Below are 16,848 nucleotides of genomic sequence, written 5' to 3'. Positions count from 1 at the left end.
CCGCAGAGGCAACACAAGAAACCTTGATAACCCCATTTAAGCAATCTTTTACCCGGTGTAACATGTTATAAGCAATCATGTCATTTTTGTTTATACATAAAATGAAGACTTCAAGTATTTACATACTTAATGTAAAAGAGGTATTCACATACTTGGTATTTAGTGTTCGATCGTGTCTTAGACAGAACGTTTAAGATAAAGACTTTAGTTCCTCAAATATACCAAAATTAAATATAGAACAACACATCGCAGTGGAACCTCCTCCTTTTTGTTTTTACCAAATATATGAGAAGAATATATTGTGCTAGTAATCGCAAAAATATAAACGACCATTATTACTTTGACCATATTTCATATGAAGTGTTATTACAAGTCAAAATTTATGTGCTATATTTACAGAATCATCCAACCCAAACTCTTACCTTTTTCACTGCAGTAACATGGTTTTAAATTTCTATGAATTTCAGAAAACATGTCTCGTGAATGTCCATGCTAAATTACATGAGGTATTCTTTCAAGTAACATTAATGTGGTATATTAACAGAATCAATCAACTCAAACTCCTACTTTTCCACTGCAGTGACATGGTTCCAAATTCAAACATGATTTCTAGCCTATCAATTTCAGAAAACAAGTCTCAGGAATGAACTCCAGGAAGCCAATTTAAGTTAACCTCCACTGTAGATATCTCTATCTTCAAATTGCGAATGGTAAGATTTTCCCATAAAGAAGCCACCATTTCTTCATCACAGATCACATGTATTTTATGCTTTAAATTTTCAAACTTAACGACCGAGTGTGGCAGTTCTCTCAGTTGTGAGCAACCCTTCAAGTAGAGCTTCTCAAGCTTCAACTCACCAATGTCATCTGGTAATTTGGTGAGATTTAAACAGTCTGAGATATCGAGACAGCTAAGTTTGTCAAGCCCTTTAACAGAATCTGGCATCCCTACCAAATCAGAGCAGGAACATAGCCTTAGAACTTCCAAATTCTCCAGCTTTGCAAGATCTTGTGGCAGTGCAGAAAGGCTGTGACAGTTAGTGATACTAAGCTTCTTCAATGGGGTGATGTTACACAGCCCATCAGGAAATTTAACCAGATCTTTGCAATAATCAATGCTCATCTCCACAAGATTTGGCATTGCATCTGAGATAGAATATGTATCAAAAGCATGGCATGTATTACACATATGAATGGACAATTTTCGCAGATTCTTCAATATGCACAGGGGAGGGATTGAAACCTTTTCCAATCTGATTCTTTTCAAGTTAGTTAAAGAACCAAGTCGCTCAAACATGTTTAGTTCAGAACGATGGAAACCATAATTTGTGACAATCAGAACTTTCAGTTTATGCATCTTCTCTGTGAACTCTGGCAATGAGTACTGGCTAGAGAGAAGATTTAAAACCAGAACCTCGGCTTCGTCAGGTTGCATGTCACACCAATCCGAAGTAAACGTTTCATCTGCAAAAGCACCATGTTTGACATTAACAGCGGAAGATTGAGTATGACACAGCACAAGAGTACTTCTTTCAGTTACTACTTTGCTAACTTTAATGATGCAATTTAACTATGGTCTAATGAACTTCAGTTCTTTCTCAAGTCAAGATAATCAATTATTATGAAACTTCGAGTGGCATGTAGCATTTATCATTTATGTATGTGCATTCGCTATAGTTTGGACAGAGAGAAACATACCAGTTGAAATAGACAATATGCGAGCAGCAACCTTTGGTTGTTTCTGTGTATACAACATTCCCAGGATGTATGAGAACGAACGGCCAATGATTCCTAGCGGATTCAGTCTCACCCACCATTCAGGACGATTATCTCCATTTAATTCAATCATCACTCTTTCTCTCTGTTCAAATGTTTTCTCTTTGCTTAGATGTATAGCTAGCTCTCTAAGTAGATCATGCACCAAAACAAAATGGTTATTGTAGTACATGTCTGTATCCTTTGCAACTTTCCTGCACAAGGGAAGAACAAAAAACCCAACAAGATTAACAATTTTATTTCTCTGCTTCATAAGTATAATAAAAGAAGTTACTATATATACATGCTTTCCATCTTCTTTAACTTCAAGAGATAGATTAATCTCCAAACATCTTATGCATGTACTAAGAGTATCAAGTATGCTGAAATTATAACATTTTCAACTTATATATCTGTTATTCTTATGTGATTGTGATGACAATCGTATCTATTCGTCCACTAGTGAAACCTACATTATTAGCTTGATTGATTCATATAATCCTCATTATAAGATGTTTTGAGGTCCTATAATTAAGCATTAGACGACCAACAAGGAGAAGGGTGGAGATGCCATGTACCTTGTAACTATAACATTAATCAAATTCCTGGTGATTAAATCATGGATAATGGACATTGCATTGCTACCATCTTCATTAAGGTTATACAGTTCTGCCCACATATCAATGAGAGCAGCTACAGGGATTCTTTGATCTTCAGGAAATAGCCCCAGATCCATGAAACACTCCTTTTCATTGATGGAGAACTTAGTCTCCAATATATCTAAACTTTGTTGAAGACGAAAAAGCAAATCAGTATCAGACTCCAGAATGGATTCCCTTTGTAAACGCTCCTTCATATTTTGCCACACCTCAAAAGGCTGGTTACAGAGCGATCCAGCAATCACCTTAAGTGCCAATGGTGAACCCTTGCAACCTTTCACTATCTGCGTTTCAGGGCAACATAGTAAAATCAGTAAATAAATTGAAAGGCTAGGTAACTAGGTTGTTCATTCATATCCTAAAACAGTCAATGAAAAAATAAATCTACTTTTTTTTTATTTTCAAAATTATGCTTGTCATTGATAATTATCTTCTTCTATATGTTGGCTAATACAACCTACTTCAGAGTAAACATAATTAATGCACTGAATATTACGGACTGGCTCTTGTAAAAAGAAGCCACACAATTTCTAATTGAGAAAGGTACATGTGCGGCAATTCATACAAACATTTTTTGTGTTCATCTCTCTCATATAGATTATCTATTATATGTCATGATTCTATAGAGAGATAGACACAAGCAATGATGTTGCATAAATTGTTGCACATGAATCACAGTAATTATGAGTAGTGTGAGTGATTTTGGAAAAATAGAAGCACCACCTCGTCGACAAGATTTTTTTCAGGTATGTATGAGCTTTTGTCTTTCAGGGCAATGTGACGGAAAAGGGATTCTGCATGGACATGATCAAGTTTATCCAACTGGTACGAGGTGCCAAATCGTGGAAATGAAACCCTTGAAGTAACCAAAATCTTGTAATCAGGTATCTTAATTTTAAACTTTTCAACAAGGTCTTCTGAGCCAGGCCAAACATCATCCAAGACCAACAATATTGGATGTTTCCCAAGAACCCTCAGCAGAACTTCCAGTCGATTTACTACATCTTCATCGGTTTGAAACTTCGGCACCCGACAACCACAGTGTTCAAACAGTGTCTCTACAATGGTCTTCAAGTTGGGAGTTTTTGATACAGTGACAAAGAAGATGTTTTTCCCGAACTTGCCTGGTCAAAACAAAAAAGCTTTCTAAATCATCTGAGATACTATTCCAAATGCATGTCATGCATATACGAGCTAGTGATTTCACAATAAATAATCTAGACCATTAATATATCATACGCATCACCTGCAATTTCTCACAACATCGAAAATTGCAAGGAAACGTAACCACAACCACAATTTGAAAGCTTATATTGAAGGTAATGTTCTATTAGTCTTCTTTCAATATCTTTTTCTAGCAACTCAAACACAATCCTATGATGGAGCACGAGAAGAAGAGAGGGAAGAGAGTTAGTTACCTATGACTTGAGGGTCCCAACATATCTTCTTAGCCAGTGTGCTTTTCCCTGACCCTCCCAAACCAGTCAAGACAAGAACAGACACAGAATCCTTGAGCAACTCAATCCTCAGCTTGCTTAAAGGCACCTCCATTCCCATGCACGCGGGTTCTTGAGGAGCCCCACACAGACCCATCAACTGGTACCCAGAATAACGCCCGAATTCCCCATTTAGCAGAATCTCCAAAACCTTCCTCATGCCGTCCACCACCTCCATCAAGTCCCTCCTGTTCTGCACCGACACGTTCACCGATAAGTGCTTCTGGAGAGCCCCGTCCTTGCTCTGAAGCTTGCTCTGGTAATAAGGGAACGACCACATTCTCCACCGGCCCAATTTCGAACACTTCCGAACAAGCTCTTCACCAGCTCGCATGTGACTCTCCAACCGCTCTATCTCCTCTCTGGGCCGATCCAACAACATGTTGTACTTCTTTATCTCCTCCACCAGAGGAGCCAAAGAGTTTAAGGTTTCTATGTTGCTCTCGAGGGTGGGTTCGAAGGCTAGACCCTTTTTTATGGTTGAAATAGCCCCTTTCAACACCTCTCCCATCAGTGCTCCCACAGCACCTCCCTCGAACAGATCTGCCATAACTAACAACACCCAGATGACAAAAATCCAAACTTTCTCCCTGAATTCGAAGTCAAACACCAACAGATGCCACTGTGGTTACGTGGGATGAAAACAAGAACGATAACGAGGTGTTTCGGAAAACAAACCAAGTTTTAATGAAGTGTAAAGAAGGTGATATCGATCACCAAAAACGAATTTTTGTTAAAGATGATGGGTGGTTGCTGTGGTGTATATGTACACTTTAGCTGAGCTTCGCGGTCTTTGCCGAGCAATTTACAGGAAAGGAAAGAGCTTTCGTATTCGAATAACTCACACGTTAAGGAATAAACTATAAACATGGAACTTCACATAAATAAATAACCGCTTATGTTGTTCACTAAAAAACTCGGTAGATATAAAAAGAGTGTGTGTAAAAATAATTAGAGATTTAATAACTAATTTGCTTTTTCAATACACTAATTTCTTTAAGTTTAGGAATAATTAAAATTAATTTCAATCACTGGTATCAATGAAACTGATAAATAAATAAAATCTTACTTGAAATCCAAGTGAAGTAACTAAATGCACCTTTTTCCAGTTAAAAAATAAGACAGTGTTGAGACTCTCGCCTCATACTTTACATAACTGTTAACTATACTTTAAATAACTGAACCATAATAACTGAATTTGTTTGACGCATTCCTTTATCACATTATATTTTGTTCTGTGTTCCGGTGAACAATCCTAACATAAATTTAGCCATTTTTCAATGTTGTCAAAATGAACAAAGCTAATGTAAATTAAAAGTTCTTTCTCCAAAATGGAATCTACTGTCAACAATGAATTACTAAAACGAAATACTTTTATTTACAACTGAAGCAGTTTAAAACCATTAAACCTAATCATTCATATGCTTGGTGCTTCAATGATATTTTGATCCATCTTTTATTACAGATAATTGAATTTTAAAAATAAGAAAAAATTAGAATTGAACCCGACGTGAATCGAACACGCAACCTTCTGATCTGGAGTCAGACGCGCTACCATTGCGCCACGGATCCACGGTTGTTACCATTTCTACATAATAAGTATAAGATTAATTTTAAATGGCTATAAAATGAACCCTAAATCGCAATAACTGGACGATCCATAACATTACCACCAAAGTTCAACAGAAACAACCATTATCATTTTATATTCATTCATGAATACAGCATAACCGTGCACATTATTTATGTACCAATTTACCAACTACAGAAAGCTATTACTCTGTCTTCTTCTCCTTGGGTATTCTGCTTTTAATCTTCTGAATAGTCTTCTCATCAATAATCTCACAACATCTCTTGTATTTCTCCCTTAACCACTCCCCAAATCTCTTGATCTTCTCCTCGTTCTTCACATAAGTTAATGGAATCGCCATTCCCACCAATACACCTGCACACAAATCAAAATTAAAAAAAAAAAAAGCTCGACTGTGAAAAAAACAATGCAAAACAACTTTACCACGTACCAATATAAACTACTGTAAGCAGATCCATGCATCTTCCTATATAAGACAGTGACCACAATCCAGCCACAACCCCCACAAATACTTGCCACTTTTTCCTTACACCCACAAGGACCAACCACCTTATTGTTTTTTCAAACCATGCTCGAACTTCGTTCGCTATTCTTCTACTTGTTTCTTCACTCAACTCCAACCTCAACAAGTTCGGTCGTTCCCTAAATTTCACAGGAACAACTATTACATATACTAGGTACAGGTATATATTCAAGGTATTGTTAACAATTTAGTTGATGATTGTGCAGTGATGTTGCAGTGATTTTGCACCCCCATCAAAATAATCTAGTTGCTATGCATAAGTAATGAAGAAGAATGCCAGAAGACAAAAACTTGTATCAGAAAAAAAAAAAGCAAGAGAAGGGTTCTCACTTTCCCAAAAGTCTAAGCATATTGGCATAGAGGAATGTTGAAGCAACAACGAGTATGGCTACCCATGAGATGACAGTGAGGAAGTTGAATTCAAATACTTCCATCAACACCCATGCTGCTGTTGCCACTACAATAACGATTGCATTGAGTTTCTTTCTTCTCCACAGAACTACATCCTTCACTACACCATTGTCAACATCTACACCACAAAATTAAAGCACAAAATCGAGTGTAAAGGATCGATCTTTAATGTAAAAATTATGAAACGTATGATAAATATACCTGAGGAGTAAGAGGGGGTGGTCAAAGGTTTTTCTTCTTGTTTTGCTTCTGCAGACATGATGAGGAAGATTGTGATGAAATGAAGATGATGTCCAGGGTAGGAGCAAAGGTACAAGATTGCTTCAAATAGTGTGTTTCAATGGAGGTGAAGGTGTTTCTCCAAAAGGGTACTTCTGTGGGACTTACACGTGTAAGATTCTGAGGAGACGTGGAAACATTGAAGCATTCGTGGCACCTTCATATTACTTTTTTGGCATTTTGTAGCTAACGGTGCCGTTTTAGTTAAACTGGTGGAGATAAACACAAGGAGAAAAGTTAACAATTAAAGCGGCCAAAAAATTTACACGAAGGTGAGTGAGATGAACGAAAATCATCACCACTTGAAAGAGTTACAATGCGAAGAAAGAGTCGCACGAAAGATAAGTTATAACACCATTAACTATTGTTTCTTATTGATATAGGGACAAAATTAATATATATTTTGAAACACAACATACAATTTTAATAAATAGTTTAAAAATGAAAAATATATTTATTTTTTTAAAATTTTTATAAAAATACAAATAGGAAAAGAAATGTAAAAAAAGTGTCCCGTAATATGTGCCCACCCTTAGTTGGGCTGGCCCATCCTCGCCCAACCTGATTCTAAACTTTTTCAAATTTTGCCATCATATTGTCCTTTGAAATAATTCAAATCGTGTAGTGTTTTTAAAATGTACAGGGCATTCAACTCCTCTACTCTAGCCACTGCTTTGAACTTTAATTATTACTTTTTGTTGCTTGCAGTCAAATTTTAAATAAATAAATAAATAAAAAATTCAAAGATTTATCTGTTTTATTTTCTTTTTATCAAATGAAATAAAATAGAAAAAGGCTCTTATCTATGTTTTCTAATATGTTTCTGTGTCTTTTTATCCAAATGCACCACAAAAATAATAATTCCGTTACCTACGGCGGCCGAGGAAAAGTTGGGTAAATATTAAATATATAATAAAATACTTAGTATATATTTATTGTCAAAATTTAATAATTAAAATATTATTATTTGAAAAAAAAAAAGAAATAGAAATTGGCCTCAAACGTTCATATACTATATATATGCGTACGGTATCTAACAAAAAAATTTCTTACATAAACCCAGGTTGAAGTGATTTTGAAAAAATAAAATAAAAAGTCGTATATATCATCAATTAGCTTCATTATGCTCGATTACAGGATGTTAGAAGAAAAACCATGTATTAAGTAAGTTTATTACCTTTAATATCTTCTAATTCATTTCTTTTATACTTACTACTAACTTAAACACTATTAACAGTAGGACCATCATAAGAAAAATATTAATGTAAAAAGACCGTTCATTTGAGAGAAAATATGACCAAAGGAGACAAATTTGGACTCTATTTTCATTTAAAGTGGAATGGAATCAATAATATTTGCTATTCTATGTTATATTTTTTCTTCGACGAAAACCAACCTCTCGTTTAAACAAAAATACAAAAAAATTAAGTAGTACGGTCAATTTATTTTCAAATATTTATCCAAAACTAATATATCATTCTTCAATTTTTTTTATATAACTCAAAAATTATGGATGACAAAACGAGTTGGACTCGACGAGTCAGTCCATCAATACTTGTTAAAAGAAATGGGCCAGTTAATGATTTCAACCTGTCAATCTGTTGTGATTCATTCTGATATGTTTACATATTTTTCTTAATTAAACATAAAAAATTAATTAAAAATATTACCTTTTTTATATTAGATTTTTAAAAGTGTAAATATATAATAGTATTGTAATTTATATCATTAGTACTCGCAAATTAAGTTCCAATTATTAATTTTAATAGACTAATTTAACATGTAAATGTAATAATTATTTGAATTTATCCAATTAAAAACTTTATCTAATCAAATAAAAGTTTAGAAGATATTTTATATGACTGAATATGCTTTTAATATTCATTTATATGTATATATAAACAAATTTTTAAAATAAAAAACATTTAAAATTTTGAAAACAAATTAATTAAAAAATAATGTCTGATCCGACTTGTTAGCCTGTCTTGTAAGGGACGGATTATCATTATTGACTCGTTTTGATTTGATGAGCCAGCTCAACCCAATCCTTACTCAAAAGTGTAGCATGCACTTTTATTGAATTCATAAATCGCACATATATTTTCAATATTTTTAAAGATTACAGACAAATCCAAGTTCAAACTCAAATAAACCACTTTTACAAATATTTAAATATCAATCAATTCATAACAAAACTCAACATTTATACATTACGATATCAAAATCTTAATTAAGAGAACAAATAATCAAAATTTAAATATCTTCATCTGCACAAGTGATAGGTTATATATTTTTTCATATATGGTTATGATTAGTCATTGAGAGATTGTGGTTCTATATGGTTATATGACATTAGTCTTACACATATAAGACCTTAGACACCACTTTTACACCAAAACCTTAAGGCAATGTTGTTATGGGTCTTTATTCTTATATAGTGTTTAACTTTGTCTTTTCTATCCAATGTGAAACTTTGACTCACACTTGGACTATTCCCAACATCTCCCCTCAAGGGTGAGTCCCTTTGTTTTTTTCTTTTTTTCATATGGTATATTTCCCTTCAGGTGTGTATGAGTGACCCCTTTGGTTATGATTATGCGGTCAGTCACTTCGGTGACCCCTTTTTGGTTATGGTTATGCGGTCAGTCACTCCGAACCATCGGCTCTGATACCACTGATAGGTTATATATTTTTTCATATATGGTTATGATTAGTCATTGAGAGATTGTGGTTCTATATGGTTATATGACATTAGTCTTACACATATAAGACCTTAGACACCACTTTTACACCAAAACCTTAAGGCAATGTTGTTATGGGTCTTTATTCTTATATAGTGTTTAACTTTGTCTTTTCTATCCAATGTGAAACTTTGACTCACACTTGGACTATTCCCAACATCTCCCCTCAAGGGTGAGTCCCTTTGTTTTTTTCTTTTTTTCATATGGTATATTTCCCTTCAGGTGTGTATGAGTGACCCCTTTGGTTATGATTATGCGGTCAGTCACTTCGGTGACCCCTTTTTGGTTATGGTTATGCGGTCAGTCACTCCGAACCATCGGCTCTGATACCACTGATAGGTTATATATTTTTTCATATATGGTTATGATTAGTCATTGAGAGATTGTGGTTCTATATGGTTATATGACATTAGTCTTACACATATAAGACCTTAGACACCACTTTTACACCAAAACCTTAAGGCAATGTTGTTATGGGTCTTTATTCTTATATAGTGTTTAACTTTGTCTTTTCTATCCAATGTGAAACTTTGACTCACACTTGGACTATTCCCAACATCTCCCCTCAAGGGTGAGTCCCTTTGTTTTTTTCTTTTTTTCATATGGTATATTTCCCTTCAGGTGTGTATGAGTGACCCCTTTGGTTATGATTATGCGGTCAGTCACTTCGGTGACCCCTTTTTGGTTATGGTTATGCGGTCAGTCACTCCGAACCATCGGCTCTGATACCACTGATAGGTTATATATTTTTTCATATATGGTTATGATTAGTCATTGAGAGATTGTGGTTCTATATGGTTATATGACATTAGTCTTACACATATAAGACCTTAGACACCACTTTTACACCAAAACCTTAAGGCAATGTTGTTATGGGTCTTTATTCTTATATAGTGTTTAACTTTGTCTTTTCTATCCAATGTGAAACTTTGACTCACACTTGGACTATTCCCAACATCTCCCCTCAAGGGTGAGTCCCTTTGTTTTTTTCTTTTTTTCATATGGTATATTTCCCTTCAGGTGTGTATGAGTGACCCCTTTGGTTATGATTATGCGGTCAGTCACTTCGGTGACCCCTTTTTGGTTATGGTTATGCGGTCAGTCACTCCGAACCATCGGCTCTGATACCACTGATAGGTTATATATTTTTTCATATATGGTTATGATTAGTCATTGAGAGATTGTGGTTCTATATGGTTATATGACATTAGTCTTACACATATAAGACCTTAGACACCACTTTTACACCAAAACCTTAAGGCAATGTTGTTATGGGTCTTTATTCTTATATAGTGTTTAACTTTGTCTTTTCTATCCAATGTGAAACTTTGACTCACACTTGGACTATTCCCAACATCTCCCCTCAAGGGTGAGTCCCTTTGTTTTTTTCTTTTTTTCATATGGTATATTTCCCTTCAGGTGTGTATGAGTGACCCCTTTGGTTATGATTATGCGGTCAGTCACTTCGGTGACCCCTTTTTGGTTATGGTTATGCGGTCAGTCACTCCGAACCATCGGCTCTGATACCACTGATAGGTTATATATTTTTTCATATATGGTTATGATTAGTCATTGAGAGATTGTGGTTCTATATGGTTATATGACATTAGTCTTACACATATAAGACCTTAGACACCACTTTTACACCAAAACCTTAAGGCAATGTTGTTATGGGTCTTTATTCTTATATAGTGTTTAACTTTGTCTTTTATATCCAATGTGAAACTTTGACTCACACTTGGACTATTCCCAACATATACAAATTCTACAAATTTTCATATAAACTCAACATTTATATTCAAACAACACATACTTCATGCATATAATCAATTATTATGATATCATCGCCTTCACGTTCAAATCATTTATGATAGTAACATAACCGGTTTCCCTTACTCAATAAAGCTTGTTTACTCAATCTTAAGCTTTCAATTTCATTACTCTCACCGGGTAACTAATTAAACGTATGCAGATAACACTTATCATTGATCTAACACACTGTTATGATCATAGGCTAACTAATATTTATCTTTATCCAAGAAGGACCATATGCAAAACTTTTAAATCCCATGTGTACAAAACTTCTAAAAACCAACTCAAGAATGGGAAAAACAAAAGAAACTTACTCTAAAATAAATTATAATCATTTTCTGCCAAGATTCTCAATGTAGGCTCTGATCAAGAAAATGATAAATAGATCTTTCGAAAATTTAAAGATAAAACATAAAAAGTGATTCATTTGGAATAATGAGTCTTAATCTTAGGAAGAAAAATCCAATGTATATAAGTTTCGAAATTGGGCTCAGTACCCACTTAAGAGAAAGAAACCCTAATTTTTTTTTCATCTTACTCCAAAAGACCCATTATCCCATACTTCTAATAACAAATGGATAATAACTTTTTTTAGGTTTATAAATACAACTCTTCACCCACATGAGTTACATGAAATGTTTCAAGCTTAAACATTACATCAATTTTTTTCTAGAAAATAAAGAAAGAGAAAAATTTCTTTAAAAAGTAATGACTTTTCTAAAATGAATTTTGAATAATAATCATTTTTATTTATTAACTAAATATTTAAATAAAAAAGATTCATATTCTATTTAAATTGTACCAATTATTATCTTAAACAATTTATTATACACTTTTTAAAATTTATCACTGACAGAAATAAAAGAACAAGACAAAGCTGGTAGAAGAAAAGAAATGGAAGAAAAAAAAACACAACTCCTACTCAAATATCAGAAAGGCCTGATAAAGAAGAAATAGAGAAGAAACACAGAAAAATGTTTAATGAAAAACTAAAGGTATAATTAACAGAAATAGTTACAACTTACATGATGGAATGTATCTAAAAATGATAGGCAATACTTTTTAATTTTTGACAATAACTTTCCAAAATGTCCATTTCTAGTGAAAAAAGAAAACCATTGAATAGTTCATAAGTTTGATTGAAGTGTTATCAGCCTCTTGTCTCGTTCTTCCAAGTCACAATTCAATTTCTTTTTTGTCTAGGCCAGCTGAATTAAATATGTAATATGTATGAACCATTCCTCGTTTTTTTTTTTTCATTTTGGTTACTCTTGTTTTGGTTTCAGCCTACTCTTTTTCAATATATATATATATTTAAAATTTTAAATTCAAGTGGTTAAACTTATCATTATATCATCTCATTAAAGGTATCTGTACCCTTTACCAACTCCACATGGGCGTACTTTGATATATTTATTAAATATAAATTAAAATTTATCTTCGTCAACCCACACCAAACAAAATTCAAAATAATGGTATCTTGTCGGTGCTACTTTTACATCTACCGTATATAGGGAGATTAGACTAATTATATTTTCACACATTATTTTTCATTTAACAATATATTATACGAATACAATAATCATTAACAGATAAACTTTTATATCTGCGGAAAAAAAGTAGTGTCAAATGAATATAGAAAATGTTATACACATTATATTCATTTAACAATATATTACATGAATACAATAATCATAAAAAAACAATTTTTTATATTTGTATAGCAAAAAATATAGTATTAAATGAATGTAAAAAAAATATTATATCTCAAAGTACGGAGAGTTTATAATAGTTATTGACGGAAACTATCTTTTTGGGTATTTTTAAGATTATAAATATTTTTTAACACCCGCTTATGTTCCCAAGGCTAAAACCGCGTAGATTACTTAAATTGTGTTCTTTACGCGTAGACAAATTAAATTTTCCACATTATAACATCATTTGTTCGACGTTACCACCTTAAAAAAATGTTGTTACAAGATTGTGTAAAGAAAGGTCCGTGTTTTGATCAGGGTTCAAAGTTCAAACTGAACAATGAAGAAAATGCAAAACTGAACCCCAAACGTTTGCGAGGGAAAAACCACAACACGAAACGAGAGAGAGGAAGGAAAGTTCCACTTTTTAATAATGGGATAAATATAGACAGAAGATAATTTCTCGGAGGCATGGTATTTTCATTTTCTTCGGCTTTAAGGAACTAGTAAGCGAAAACGCGTTAACCGCGCCGAAAATGAATGATCAATTTGCAACCTTATAAAACAAACAAAATTATCACTTTATTATTAAAATAACACTCGATTAGCTACTTCAATCATGGTTTTCTACTGTTTAGTTTATTTTTAGTATATATGAAAGCGGCACAGACCATAGTGGGTGTAAGTTAGTTTTGGGAGTGTCACTCTTCCCGCAGAACCCAGATCTGGTACTTTTCACATTGATTCCTTTCGTAGAAACTCAAGGATCGTGTTTCATTTTGAGTTTCTAACTCCCACCTTTCTTTTTTATTTCTCTCTTCAGTAATGCTGAACTGTTAAGTAGTGACCCTGTGTTTCTTTTCTTGTCATTTTCAGTACACAACATGGGAAGCGCCACTTTGCAACATTTGCTATGCCTTGTCATTGGTTTAGTAAGTGTGTCTCTTGTGCAAGCAGAAGATGCATATAAGTTTTTCACATGGACGGTGACTTATGGGAATCTTTCTCCACTGGGTAGTCCCCAACAGGTTCATAACCTATCTGTTTTTGTTGGATCTGAGATATCTTTCGAACTTTGGTTCTGACGTTTTTGGTGCTTACACATTTTTGAAGGTTATTCTTATCAATGGCCAGTTTCCTGGGCCTAGACTTGATTTGATAACTAATGACAATGTTGTTCTCAACCTTATCAACAAGCTGGACGAGCCATTTTTACTCACTTGGTATGGTTCTGTGTTCCATTTGCTTGACTCATATTGGGTTCTTTTTGGTCAGCATTATATTCTCTTCTTTGTATATATCGTCCTTTCTTTTCTTTCTGTGGTTTTTTTAATTGTTCTCTCGAACCTGAGGGGAATCTGTGGTCTCTTGCTGCTTAATTGTGATGGATCTTGTTAATATTTCAATATTCTTGATGAAGGGACTTCGACATGAAGGGTCTCATTTGTGTTATGTTATGCGGGGCACTTACTGTTTAGGTTTCACAAATATGGCTGTAAAGATTCAACTTTTTTGCAGCAATAGCTTTCTAAACTTCGTGAAAGTCACATTCTCCTAATTCTGATGATATTCTGTGTGTTGACAGTGTTTCTTAAGAATTTTAGAACTATAACTAACATTGTTTAACATTGTTGTCATAAAACAGGAATGGTATAAAACAAAGGAAAAATTCATGGCAAGATGGAGTTTTGGGAACTAACTGTCCCATTCCTCCAAACTCAAATTACACGTACAAGTTTCAGACAAAGGATCAGATTGGCACATACACATACTTTCCATCAACGCAACTGCATAAAGCAGCTGGAGGGTTTGGAGGACTTAACGTTTATCACAGATCTGTTATCCCAATCCCTTATCCAAACCCTGATGGAGATTTTACTTTACTCATTGGTGATTGGTACAAGAACAACCACAAGGTACATAACATCTTTCTTACCTTTCTCATAATCATTCTGTTTCCAAAATATTCTTCACACTCAACTTATCTTCATCTATTTTGTCTTCTTATTTGCAGACACTAAGGCAAGCTTTGGATTCTGGAAAATCAATTGGACTTCCCGATGGCCTTCTCATTAATGGGCAGCATCATTCTACCTTCACTGGCAACCAGGGTAAGCCAGTGATGTTTTTAAGGATGTAGTTCAAATATGCGCCAAGTTTAAGAAAATTTCTTTTGTCAACAGTAGTTGTTCTTTTCTTTCAGGAAAAACCTACATGTTTAGGATCTCAAATGTAGGCTTGACAACATCAATTAACTTCAGAATCCAGGGTCATTCACTAAAACTAATTGAAGTTGAAGGATCACACACTATTCAGAACACATACGATTCACTTGATGTGCATGTTGGTCAATCAGTTTCTCTGTTAGTAACCTTGAATCAGCCTCCAAAGGACTACTACATAATTGCTTCAACAAGATTTACCGAGACACCTCTCACCACAACTGCAGTACTACACTACTCAAATTCTTTTTCCTCTGCATTAGGACCTGTCCCTCCTTTCACCATTGATAAATATGACTTTGACTGGTCCATGAAACAAGCCAGAACCTACAGGTTTGGTCTCTAAAAAATTAATAAAAAAAATCCTGTTTTTCCTTGATTTATTTATAAATTTTAATCAGTTTTCAATAAATTATTCCTGCAGGTGGAATCTGACAGCAAATGCTGCTAGGCCTAACCCCCAAGGGTCATTCCATTACGGGTTGATTACTCCTACAAAAGTGATTAAATTGGCCAATTCAGCACCTTTGATCAATGGAAAGCTACGTTATGCCGTTAACAGTGTCTCTTATGTTAACCCTGACACCCCTCTCAAGCTTGCTGATCACTTCAACATTCCCGGAATCTTCAGTGTGAATTTACTCCAAAACACTCCCTCTGGTGGTCCAGGTTACATAGGCACCTCGGTGTTACCAACTTCTCTTCATGATTTTATTGAGGTTATATTCCAGAACAACGAAAACACGATGCAGTCTTGGCATCTTGATGGTTATGACTTTTGGGTCATTGGGTATGCCAGTTTCCTTGAAATATAAATTTTGTGTCTAACTATCAATATTTTCACTGGTAGAAGCAATTTAGAACTAGCTTAAGAAAGTTCTAATAACGTTCATTGGCACAATTTGCAGTTATGGTTTCGGCCAGTGGACAGATGCCAGTAGAAAAACCTATAATCTAGTGGATGGCCTGACCAGACACACTGCACAGGTACTAAACAAGAAAGTGTCTGATCCATGTGTTGAGATATCTTTATGAAGAATCACTTAAACCCTTTTGTTTCTGACATGCATAGTTTTTTGTGGTTCAAATGAATGTAGGTGTATCCAAAATCCTGGACTGCAATATTGGTGTCTTTGGACAACCAAGGTATGTGGAATTTGAGGTCAGCAATATGGGAAAGGCAATATCTTGGGCAGCAGTTCTACCTAAGGGTGTGGAATGCACAGCAAAGCCTTGCTAATGAATATAACATTCCTAATAATGTTCTACTTTGCGGCAAAGCTGTTGGACATCATCCTTAGTGTATATATATACACACAAATACATATCCAACTTTCTACATCCTATTTATTCAAGTATTTTCTAGTCATGAGGGTTTGACTACCGTTACAATTCTTTTTCCAGGAACAATTCAATGTCTCCGACATTTCAACATTCTTGCTTCATGTTGAGAAAAAGTATTGTATTCATTTTTAATTGTTGTTAATGTGTTAACAGTTGATGGAATCTTCACATGTTTCTGGGTGTTCGGTATTGCAGTGATTCTTGCAGAACATATATATAGCAGCAACCTTAATACTGGCTTCAGTTTTAAGTTTCAAACATTTTGAAAACAAATTTTTGTTTTCTGCTTAGTTTTCATATTCAATTTTTTTTTTATTTGGT

At 34.2% G+C, this 16,848-nt stretch overlaps 3 protein-coding genes and 1 non-coding gene across 4 annotated transcripts; 1 reads left to right on the top strand and 3 right to left on the bottom strand.

The window, feature by feature from the left end:
- Positions 1–320: 320 nt before the first annotated feature.
- On the bottom strand, positions 321–4,753 carry LOC114172308 (putative disease resistance protein At5g66900). Its single transcript, XM_028056867.2, has 5 exons — positions 3,833–4,753; positions 3,138–3,538; positions 2,334–2,698; positions 1,699–1,970; positions 321–1,464 (listed from the first exon to the last, which is right to left on the bottom strand). Exons 1-5 carry the CDS (start codon positions 4,458–4,460, stop codon positions 638–640), a joined length of 2,493 nt encoding a protein of 830 aa, XP_027912668.1. The 5' UTR covers positions 4,461–4,753; the 3' UTR covers positions 321–637.
- A 657-nt stretch (positions 4,754–5,410) lies between these two features.
- Positions 5,411–5,482, bottom strand: TRNAW-CCA (transfer RNA tryptophan (anticodon CCA)). Its single transcript has one exon. It is a non-coding gene; the product is annotated as a tRNA-Trp (tRNA).
- A 106-nt stretch (positions 5,483–5,588) lies between these two features.
- On the bottom strand, positions 5,589–6,787 carry RTNLB13 (Reticulan like protein B13). The gene is made up of 4 exons (XM_028057485.2): positions 6,637–6,787; positions 6,355–6,553; positions 5,932–6,143; positions 5,589–5,855 (listed from the first exon to the last, which is right to left on the bottom strand). The coding sequence occupies exons 1-4, from the start codon at positions 6,692–6,694 to the stop codon at positions 5,686–5,688; spliced, it is 639 nt and encodes a 212-aa protein (XP_027913286.1). The 5' UTR covers positions 6,695–6,787; the 3' UTR covers positions 5,589–5,685.
- A 6,650-nt stretch (positions 6,788–13,437) lies between these two features.
- SKS15 (SKU5 similar 15) lies at positions 13,438–16,785 on the top strand. The gene is made up of 9 exons (XM_028057163.2): positions 13,438–13,689; positions 13,838–13,989; positions 14,075–14,184; positions 14,607–14,877; positions 14,976–15,072; positions 15,165–15,516; positions 15,608–15,973; positions 16,092–16,170; positions 16,281–16,785. Exons 2-9 carry the CDS (start codon positions 13,846–13,848, stop codon positions 16,482–16,484), a joined length of 1,623 nt encoding a protein of 540 aa, XP_027912964.1. The 5' UTR covers positions 13,438–13,689; positions 13,838–13,845; the 3' UTR covers positions 16,485–16,785.
- The last annotated feature ends 63 nt before the right edge of the window (positions 16,786–16,848 follow it).

This window comes from Vigna unguiculata, chromosome 2, assembly GCF_037176805.1.
Source record: "Vigna unguiculata cultivar grain cowpea cultivar isolate G323 ecotype 2 chromosome 2, ASM3717680v1, whole genome shotgun sequence".
In the NCBI taxonomy this organism is placed as follows: Eukaryota; Viridiplantae; Streptophyta; class Magnoliopsida; order Fabales; family Fabaceae; genus Vigna; species Vigna unguiculata.
The sequence above is the reverse complement of the archived record's forward strand: the minus strand, read 5'-3'. Positions and strand labels throughout refer to the sequence as shown.

Bases quoted from the DNA above. Each gene is read 5' to 3' on its own strand.
- LOC114172308 (XM_028056867.2), bottom strand. From the start codon at position 4,460: ATGGCAGATCTGTTCGAGGGAGGTGCTGTGGGAGCACTGATGGGAGAG. The intron at 2,699-3,137 runs GTGGTGCTTCTA...CCTGAAACGCAG, and splicing joins AAAAAAATCTTGTCGACGAG to ATAGTGAAAGGTTGCAAGGG. The intron at 1,971-2,333 runs GTACATGGCATC...TCCCTTGTGCAG, and splicing joins ATTAATGTTATAGTTACAAG to GAAAGTTGCAAAGGATACAG.
- RTNLB13 (XM_028057485.2), bottom strand. From the start codon at position 6,694: ATGTCTGCAGAAGCAAAACAAGAAGAAAAACCTTTGACCACCCCCTCT. The intron at 6,554-6,636 runs GTATATTTATCA...TTTGTGGTGTAG, and splicing joins CACCCCCTCTTACTCCTCAG to ATGTTGACAATGGTGTAGTG. The intron at 6,144-6,354 runs GTGAGAACCCTT...TGTGAAATTTAG, and splicing joins ATGCTTAGACTTTTGGGAAA to GGAACGACCGAACTTGTTGA.
- SKS15 (XM_028057163.2), top strand. From the start codon at position 13,846: ATGGGAAGCGCCACTTTGCAACATTTGCTATGCCTTGTCATTGGTTTA. The intron at 13,990-14,074 runs GTTCATAACCTA...ACATTTTTGAAG, and splicing joins CACTGGGTAGTCCCCAACAG to GTTATTCTTATCAATGGCCA. The intron at 16,171-16,280 runs GTACTAAACAAG...AAATGAATGTAG, and splicing joins TGACCAGACACACTGCACAG to GTGTATCCAAAATCCTGGAC.